At 37.2% G+C, this 10,000-nt stretch overlaps 1 protein-coding gene across 4 annotated transcripts in view; it reads right to left on the bottom strand.

Moving 5' to 3' along the window:
• Positions 1 to 10,000, bottom strand: part of AGO1 (protein argonaute-1) — a 23,286-nt gene that overhangs the window by 12,927 nt on the left and 359 nt on the right. For 2 of the 4 annotated variants that reach the window (XM_043031415.2, XM_043031417.2), the window contains exons 2-14: positions 6,402 to 6,608; positions 5,914 to 6,128; positions 5,676 to 5,750; positions 5,407 to 5,538; positions 5,102 to 5,276; positions 4,808 to 4,950; positions 4,575 to 4,654; positions 3,834 to 3,942; positions 3,285 to 3,518; positions 2,434 to 2,656; positions 1,520 to 1,663; positions 909 to 1,068; positions 560 to 719 (exon numbers count right to left, since the gene is read on the bottom strand). In XM_043031415.2, coding sequence (XP_042887349.1) covers positions 560 to 719; positions 909 to 1,068; positions 1,520 to 1,663; positions 2,434 to 2,656; positions 3,285 to 3,518; positions 3,834 to 3,942; positions 4,575 to 4,654; positions 4,808 to 4,950; positions 5,102 to 5,276; positions 5,407 to 5,538; positions 5,676 to 5,750; positions 5,914 to 6,128; positions 6,402 to 6,608 — 2,057 coding nt within the window. The remainder of the gene's footprint in view (positions 1 to 559; positions 720 to 908; positions 1,069 to 1,519; positions 1,664 to 2,433; positions 2,657 to 3,284; positions 3,519 to 3,833; positions 3,943 to 4,574; positions 4,655 to 4,807; positions 4,951 to 5,101; positions 5,277 to 5,406; positions 5,539 to 5,675; positions 5,751 to 5,913; positions 6,129 to 6,401; positions 6,609 to 10,000) is intronic. The other 2 variants (XM_043031416.2, XM_086555235.1) reach the window with 1 other exon arrangement.

Here is a 10,000-nt window from a genome sequence, read left to right as displayed (position 1 = left end):
TTCCCATGAACCAAAACAGAAGTTCAGTAAAAATCTCAGAGGCAGCAGTATCCTATATATTGAAAATCAATAAGGGCTCAAGACGGATGTATTTTCAAATCAGTACAATCACCTAGTAATGAAATGTGTATAAAAAATAAAAAATAAATAGATTGTACCATGATAAAAGACCTATGAAGTTCAGAAATAAAATAATTTTCAAACTTTCTAGCAGTCCAAGAAATCCATAAAAGTTTTATACAATCTACTTATTGGCTTCTCTTTTAGTAAAATTGTCTGACTAAGTCATTGGGCAGATAGCCCTTCCCTAGTACAATAGGAAAAAAAAAAAAGCCTATAATATAAAACGACACAAATAATACATAATACTATAAATTTCACTCAAATCAAAAAGAACCTCCAATGAAAATTAAATGTACAAAATGATACAATAGGAAGTATTAACATTACCCAGAAAAGCAGGCAAAACTCAAATGTCGAAGATATATTATCAACAGAAAAAAAACAATAATAATATTAATAATAATAATAATAATAATACAACAAATTAATTGCCTACCTGTCTGTGCTGCTGGACCCGGACAGTTGCAGCATAGCGTGATGGATGAGCATCCATAGATCCTACTACGGCTGCAATGGACGGCTTCTTATTATCACCCGCTGGTGGATGAGTTACATCAGCACCCAGGAAGATCACAGGCTCATTGAACACTTTTGGTCTAGAATAGGGACAAGCATATTTAATTTTCTCTCTTACTAATGCTACAGAGAATGAAACAGTTTGTCCTCATTATTCCTTGAGAGAAATACATAGGAACTTTAAAATGAGAAAATCAACATTTTCCAAGAATAAACATATTGAAAAGAACCTCTCTCAGTTCCCTTTATTTGAAATTATAAAACTCTACCTGATGCCTGGAACAAGAATGGAGTTGATGCCTCCCAACTTCACATTTATTTTGAGACAGAGGTTGGACAATGTTTGCGGTGAGGTTTTGTTCACATTCTTGGCCTGGACACACTGTGTGGCCATTCCTAAGACAGTGTCACCCACGCGCTTCACTTCAGCTGTTGTAAATAGAAAAGAAAGAGGGAATTGAGTTATTGTTGTGCAGAGCCTTCTGACACAAGAGAGGAGCTTACTTATTTATTCAGTGTATTGTGCAGATATCATGTTTACTTACATCCATGTGCTCTGCACCACCCTCTAACCAAGTGCAAGTATTAAAATAAAGGAAGTGGTTAGGGTAAGGAATGGCACTAAAACATTTGCTCATTGATAGGAACTGCAATTACTGGACCAAATGCTGTCTATACATGTGCCACACATATGTATATATTATATTATATATTTCTGTAAGAAAAATAGAGGAAAATCCTCTAATGGACATCTAATCCAAATGAGGAATCCCCAAGAATGTGAGATACTTCTTTACTTCTATTTCTTAAACTACTACTATCATATTTTATCTTCATGATGATACCAATCTAAACTAATGAAACATCCTCAGCACCTTACCATAGACAGGAGTTTTGCCTGGTAGAACAACACATACAAGCTGCAGACCGGTGAATGTGCTCTTCAGGTAACGGAACATGGGCTCTACCTGGTCAGGACCGTTGGCATACTTGCAGAAGCACGGCTGGCCAATGATGGGCATGCCTGGAGGGAATCACGTCAAATGGATCTTTCGGTGGAAGACACTTTTAGCCATCAAAGAGGCTGTTGTAAAGCTACTTGGGGTGGGGGGAGGGAGTGACTTTGGAGAATTTTTTTGGAGAAATGGACATTCTAGCCTCATAACACTTGTTAGAGAAACTTAAGAACAAGAAACAAAGAAAAAGAGTAGAATAAATTGCAGCCAATACTGGGAAAACTAAGATTTCATACACAAATAGATTACAAACAGCCTCTCACATTCAGAATGTTATCTGTGTATATATATAAAAAAAAAGTAAAAAAAAATATAAATAAAGGTCGCTCAATGAGGATGATGAGAGTTGTGCTGCCTTGTAGAATCTTCTCACTGAGTGGAAATCCAAGTGCGGGCCGCCGCGTGCTTCGCCCCACAGCGCATAGTGAAGCAGTGTCTTTGCAGTCTTTGAGAGAGCTTTTCCTTGTAAAGATCTTGAGAGGCAATGCCAAGGCATGTCTTATAACCTCTGTATCATGTTCAAAGAAAGTCAATCAAACTCAACAAAAACTTGAAGAAAGTGAAAGGAAAAAACAAGAAAACAGAATGTATTCCCCCACTGCCCCCACACAGGGAATGAATAACTCAAACTAAAATATAGTACGATAAAGAAATACAAAAGGAATAAATTGTCTGTAACCTCTCCGATGACGTAACAAAGAAATGGGTTCTACAAACTATTTGCAAAGACCTACTCAACACAGACTTGATTGCTCTTCCTCCCACCCTTACAACTTACCAGCATCATTACTAATCTTTTGCAGTTGCTGTGTAAAATTGCGCAGCGCATCTTCTCTCACTGTGCGCTGTGGGGCGAAGCATGCAACGGCCCACACGCGGATTTCTACCCCTGTGAAGAACTGTTTCCCCCTCATGTCCCAAACCCCCTGGTTGGGCAATGCTTGCTGCTTTGTTCGCCCTCCATATTGGAGCTTTGGGGGTGGGAGGACACGGCCACGGACCTGAAGGAATAGAAAACATGTTCTCCCATTAGAGAAACATCATCCACTTCGAACGCAAACAGTATACATGTGGTTCATGAACTGCAAGTAAGCAATAAGGGCAATATGGCAAAATTATCTCAGGACAGCAATGCTACATAAAAAGAATAAGAACAATAATAATAAAAATAAACAAATCTGTGTACAATCATTAAAAGGACATACAAAAACAAGCACTTAAAGAAAATGCTGCCATGTTTCAGATGAACAATGGCTACACAGAACTCGGAAATAAGGCAAATGACGTATCACGTGTCTTACCTTACACTTTGCTTTCCTTGATAATATGAATAAATTTCAGTTTATCATATATAGATCTTCATATACGTGATACTTGTTCAGAGTTAGAGAGAGGGGGGTGGGAGGGAAGGATGGTGAGAGAGAGAGAAAGAAAGAAAAAATAATGAAGAGGTAGAGGAACAGGTGGAAAAAGCGAGAGAGAAGGTATAGAAAAGAAACCCACTGTGGTATTTCTTACCAGAAATATATACACTTTTCTTCTTTACAACATCCACTTCTTTTGAAAGATTACATTCTCTAACACTAATAGGAAGTAATGAGAACTAACGGCACCTAGCAACCTGCTTACCTCCATCATAGCTGTACTGATCGTCAGACCAAATTCTTGCATGTATGGGTCATTGTTGAAGTCCGCCTTTCGGACCAGATTGTTGATCTCTCTCTCCCTGTCAGGTGCAGATCGAGCTGTTGCCTTGATCATGGTAGATGTCTGCATGTCTGTTAGTTTCTTGATGCATCGCTGTCCAGGTACAATGTTGCATACTTCCAGAGGAAGGTATGTGTGTTTGTGTTCTTGTCCCACCTAAAGAAGTATAAAGAAAAAAAGCTTTTTCTGTTAAATAACATTGTAATAATTACTTTTAAGACTAAGTCACGAATCTAATGATCTAAGGACTAAAAAAAAAAGCTTTTAATCTATAATTATAGCGGTAACATTTCTAATCATCATAGTAATAATAACAACCAAAATAACAAAATGGCAGTAATAATCATTACAATTACAATAATACTGATAGTATTGCTAAACCCAAAAGGGTTACAGACGTATTCTTAATTCAGGTTATAGATGATGAACCTTTACATCTACACCTTATACTTTGCACAAATTCTAACTCACCTGAAGGCAAGGTAGATGGGGGAACCTGAGTTTCATTTTGTATTTGTCAAGGAAATATTTTGCAACAGTACATTCCACAGTCTGACCATTCTCTAGCTGCAATGGGAACCTGAAGAAAGCAGAATTGAATGCATTAACAGCAAATCAAATTTAATACAACAAATCAACTCTATTGAGTAGTGTACACCATCATCCTGTCACATCCCTGAGTGTACAGGCTAAATAGGGGGAGAGGGTGAGGATCACCAAGTTCTATTACAACCTGCTATTTACATAAAATATTTATGTAAAATGGTGCATTTCTTAACCTGTTCAAGGTTAAGACAGGCAAGGGGTAGAGGTCACACATAATCACAGAGCAAAATTTTCTTGAGACATGCCAAGTTGTTCAAGATCCAAATAAATCCCTTTCCCTCGAGTAAAGGGTGAGGCATCATAATCCAATATATCTTATTGCAAACCCTTTTTTTTTTTTTTTTGGGGGGGAGGGAGGGAGAAAAACTAACAATAGTGTTTTTACATAGAAACAATACTAAGGGTAAAAATATAATGAAATAAACAAACAAAAATAAAAAGGAAAAAGAAAATTTCAGGGTAATATTAATGCAAACCAATACCTCGTACAAAAAAAGGACATAGAATCAAAATGACGCAAGTCCAGTTTCTTGATAAAACTATTCTTTCAGTTCTCTCAGAGGAAGCATTACAGACAAGAAAGCAAGTACAGAGCTCAGAACTTACGACTGCATCTGTGCTGGTCTTCTGGTGACATTACACACCCTGTACTTTCTTCGCATCGCACCACAGTGTGTGATCTCAATCTGAAAAGTGGTTAAGAAACGACATGTTACAAAATCAAATTATTGTTTGCCATTGACAAGTGTATTTACTCTATTAGCAGTCATCATTTCAAAGTTGAAGTTTCTAAAATAACTGAAAAGAAGTTCAAACTAATAATAATGAAATATTCTTACCTTCAGACCTTTGATTTCCTTTGTGAACTTGACACGTTGGGAATCCGTTAGAGGCTTCCGTTGCTCACCTATTTCTCGAATATCTAATACTTCACACATAAACTCTATTACTGCCTGGGCCTTGTAAAACGCTGTAGCTGACACTGTAGAAAAAAAAATAATTTGTAGAATTCATCTCTTGGTCTTGATCAATTCATTTATTTAGTAGTACCTAAATAAAATGTGACAATAGCCTTCCTTGTATAGTATCCCATTAATATACACTTTGAACAAAAACACAAGCACAAGCCTCACCGTCAATGTTAAGCATCATCTTCCATTGTGAAGGCCTTACACTTTGATGGAAGCCAAACCACACTTCTCTTCCACCTCCCAGGGGGTGATAATAGCCATCTGGAGCCGAGAAAAAGGACCTGCCCACTGGTGTGTATGTCATGGATGGCAGATGACGCATCACAACATCTAGTGCCTGGAGGGAAAATGACCCATATATTGAATAACCACTAGGCTCACGGTATTGGTCGGCCATAACAATCTCTCTTCTAGTGATTTCAATATTTTTAAAGCATTTACCTATATACACACATATTTCTAGTTACCTGTATTGCGTCATACGGAATGGTTCGCGTTCGTCCTTCTAGTGCTTCTTCTAACGTATATAGATTTACTTGTGCTAACCATTTCATCGCTACCTTAAACACCCTGTCACGTCCTTCCCCTGGTAACGTCACCTGCAAAAGAACAACCAAAAGAAATTAAGAACCAATCACTGAGTTCAAACATTAATTTTTCTTACTTTTTCATATATTAAATTTTGTAGGTATAATAAATTTTGAGAATAAAGTATATCTAAAAACACTTTACTCACCTCAAGCTCCATTTTTTCATTACCAATGGGCAGGGGATCTCTGGTGTATAAATTGCTTCTCCCATCAAAGACAGGCTGCAAATGGAAATCATCTTTAATAATACAGATCATGAAAATGTTGCAGATCTATAGTACTGTACAATTCACATGTACAACAATCTTTTAAAATACATCCAATATCATGTTAGAATAAAAAAATATATATATATTCATATAAATGGAATAAAAAAGCATTTACCTTTAGAGTGCCAAAAATTCTTGGGAAAGCATGAACCATCGTCTCAATAATTTCCCGGTTGACTTTGCGCGGGCATTTGTCTGGGGTAATACTAATATCATAGTGATGAATGTAACCTCTTGGCATAGAGATCTGGAAGTGATTAGCCCGCAACGTGATGGGTCGACCTTCTCGCCCGAGATTCGGTCTTCTTGGTGCTACAAAAGCTGGTGTGTCAAAAGAGAAGAATAGAGAATCAGATGCAAGCAAATTCTACCTCGGACAGTGGCGTGGATTGCAATCAGGACAAGAGAAGAATACCTGCTAACCAGTATGACTAACATTTTGATTGACACACTATTTGATCTTAACAAATCTCAGAGATGAACTCTTCAAAAATTTACTCACTAGCCACAAATGATTGGAATACAAAGAAAATTTTGCAACCATTTCATTTTGCTTTTCTTCTCACCTGAAGGACAGACAGACAGTCACACTTCAATACTTACTAGGTAGTTCTGGCGGTAAGAGGGCAGTCATGCCTGTCCCAGTTGCCACAGCTGGCGTACCAGGGGCCTGTGGTACAATGGTAGTGATTGGGCCGGGGACCGGCGTGGGTCCTGGCGGTAGAGTTAAGGGTCGGGGCACTGGGGGGCCAGCTGGTCCTGGGGGTCCACCCGGACCCGAGGGACCGGGTGGGCCAGGAGGACCAGGTGCTGCAAGGGAAAATATATTCATAAGGATACATGTGTGGCTTCTCTTATAATGAAAAACAGAATTTTTAAAAATAAGATATCTATGTATACTACATTAATTGGAGAAACCATTTTTCAGAATGAAAAAGCACAGGAGAGAGAAATATCTAATGAGGCCACACCCTCATTCATCTGTATTTGCTGTTGATATCCAGTAATAAAAGATAATTTTTTTTAAATTTCTTACTACGCTTTTCTATAGCTTTTACAATCAGTTTAATAGATGTATATAAGTATTAACCCACTGCAGACAGGGATAAATTTGCTTTCCCAGCCTCCAAGATAGGTTTTATTTTAAAGAGAGACTGCTTGAAGCAATATAATTTGAATCTTCCCACTCTCTTCCATTCATTGTAAAACTAGAGCATTTTTTGTGTTTTATTTTTTAGTGTGTTTTATTGAGTCTAGAGACTTATATGTGCCATATGACAGGCTCTATCAGTGCTGCAGTAGACTAAAATTGTAGTATATTATCCATATTAACTCATTATTTTCTTTATAGTCAGTGTGATAGAAGTATTGCTATTTTATAGGAGGACATAAGGAAACTTTATTTTTTCGTATTTTTGTGCTGTCATGAACGAATACAAAACATATAACCACCTACAATAAAGATAACAAGAGGAGGTAGGGAAGAGGAATGAAACCTGTGCTTGTGACTGTGAGTGCCACAGTGAAAGGCATCCATATTGGCACAGGAGCACATTTTAGACACTGGGTATGGATTGAGTCACCTTCCTCTTCCCATTCTGCCTGCACATCCTTCATCGGCGGTAATTTTGAGCAAGAGTTCGTCAACTTAGTGTGTGCCATCGCTCTATAAAGATGGTGCTTGCTAGATACCGTGGATGGGTGCCATTCAAGGCTCTTTCTCCTGCAGGTGCTAGGAAAGAGTGGTACCATCTAGGTTTAGGACATTAAACTACCACGATATTACTGTAATTATAGTAATTATGACTGCAGTAGCCATCATCACTCATTCCTTTTTCATAGCAAAATAAAGTAGCACAGTGATCCAAAATCCCTGAACGTCATGTACATCATGACGCCTGTCGTCAAGCCAAAGCTCCTACGTCATGTATGTCATGACACCCGTCCTCAATGGGTTAATCACAAAGCCTTTATCCCTGGCTTCAAGGCAGTAATCAGTAACTTCAAGGAGCACAGGCTTCATTCCCTTCACAGTGCTACATCCCCATTTAAAATAATACTATAAACAAAAATATACTACATAAAATAACACACTAACAACCTTTATAAAATTGAAAATTTCAGACCTTCCACCACACTCAATATTGCTATTTGGATACAAATGCTGGAGAATTTTAATTAACATTCAATGCTGACATTAAAATTATTGTATAAACATAAGCAAATATTTGATAACTTTAAAGGAATATACTCTAAACAGCAATTATAGTTATCTTAATGAAACCTCCTTCCTTTGTCTACATTTCTGATATTCTTTCTGACAGCTGCAAGATTTTTTTTTTATTGAGGTCAAATTAGCTGAATCATGATTTGATGTCATATCAAAGATTTGATCAAATAATTAATATCCACTGCATTATCTTCCATTTCCTAATCCTAATTTGGCCAAATCCTATCTATAAAACAATTTTATGAAAATATATGTATAATCCAGGAGCTTAATCATTCATATTTCCTGCTACTTTACCATGAGAGTTCTATTTGATTCATCATTTATTTTCAGACGATGATCTGCAGTGCAACTTACATAGCTTTATCTAAAGGAACATTTTGCAAGAAATACCTTAGGCTCAAGATATTTTAGGTGAGCCTACCCTACAAAGAGGGTTGCCGGCCAAAACATATTTAAACTGTAGAAGCTTTCCCTGGGTGAATGCCTATACATAAAATTTATCATATTCTAATAACAGTTATCCCTGAACATATGATACTTGAAGGTAGATTTGCACTGGCCTTGAACATGAAGTTCAAGTCATCCCCAGCTCTTATTTGATGGTCTAGTAAACCTGATGCAGTGCAGGTAGTGCTTAGATAGCAAGGAGTCAACTGATAGGCCTATCTTACCCCCCTAATTACTTATTCTTTAAACTTTCATGGAAAAATAAAAATTTCTCTTGCCATATACTTTTAATTAGGTTAATAATAACAATACCAATATTAATATCAATAAAGATTATTTAACGAGGTAAATAGTTGAAGTCAGGTAGGACTACTATTTAACTTTTATGTACAAGTACAGTTTTTTTCAAAGAACTTTGGTAATGCAAGCCAAAGTGCTTAGCTAATAAAACAGACAGAGGCAAATACAACTCCCCTGACACAAAAGAGAGAGAGACTGAAACACACACAAAAACAGGGTTAGCTCTAGAAATAAACAAGAAAAATTGTAAGCCAAGTAAAGTGCAGTTGGTTGTATTAAACATTTATAATTTCTATAAACAACGTCTCAACATCAAAGGCACAACTGCCTTCCTAAATAAATCTAATGTTTTAAATTTTTTGAGCAACACATCCCTTCTAATTCATTTCCTCTATTGATTTGGCCATCTGATATGCAAGGAGCAAAGCTCTACCATGAATTTTGGCAAGATAAGAGCCTGTGGGCCTCCCTGCAGATATGGCACCAAGTAAACAATCCTTATAACTCCGTCTTGCTAGATTACATATTGGCCTTTACTTTGACATAAGAAAAAACTGTAGTAATGCATGACAGTAGGGCACTGTCAAGTAATAGGCGTGGCTTGCAGTCAACATTCCAACAAGGGCCAATAAAGCTTTAGCATGTTTGTTCTGTCAATTCAAGAGCTAGGACTAATGCCATATTTAATAATGAATGGATAGGTAGTTCTAAGAGCTTTAATTTGCTGAAATGTTCATGGAGGGTTGTTAGCCTTTCCTGGTGAGGCGAGAGGCATGGGAGCCACGGCATTCACAGTATGGGCCAGTTGGACGTCATGCTCACGTCTTGGCATCATTTATCCAAATATGATCACTTCAAAACCAAACATTAGCCCAGATTTTAAATATCCCAAATCAATGCGCTCAATACTACGCAGCCAAACTGACATCAAATCTGAATAAACTATCTTAATCTAGACTCAAAATATAATATTTTCTTTATATAGACCTATGGCAAAAGGTCCTTAATTGTACAAAACCTACATCCTAAAAAATAAAGAAGCCTTGAACCAGCACGAAATAATCAATTCCAAATACCAATCTTAACTCAGACCCGAAGTATGTCAACACCAACAAAACTTAAAAAAAAAAAAAAAAAAAATGAAGACGACTCCCAACGCTACAACAGCCGAGGATCTTGACCCCGTGAACTTTCTAAAACCCACCCCTAAAACACACCTTCC

Source organism: Penaeus japonicus, unplaced genomic scaffold (assembly GCF_977035675.1).
Source record: "Penaeus japonicus unplaced genomic scaffold, GWHDUDI00000001_assembly GWHDUDI00000030, whole genome shotgun sequence".
Classification (NCBI taxonomy): Eukaryota; Metazoa; Arthropoda; class Malacostraca; order Decapoda; family Penaeidae; genus Penaeus; species Penaeus japonicus.
This window is presented reverse-complemented; position numbering and strand designations above follow the sequence as displayed.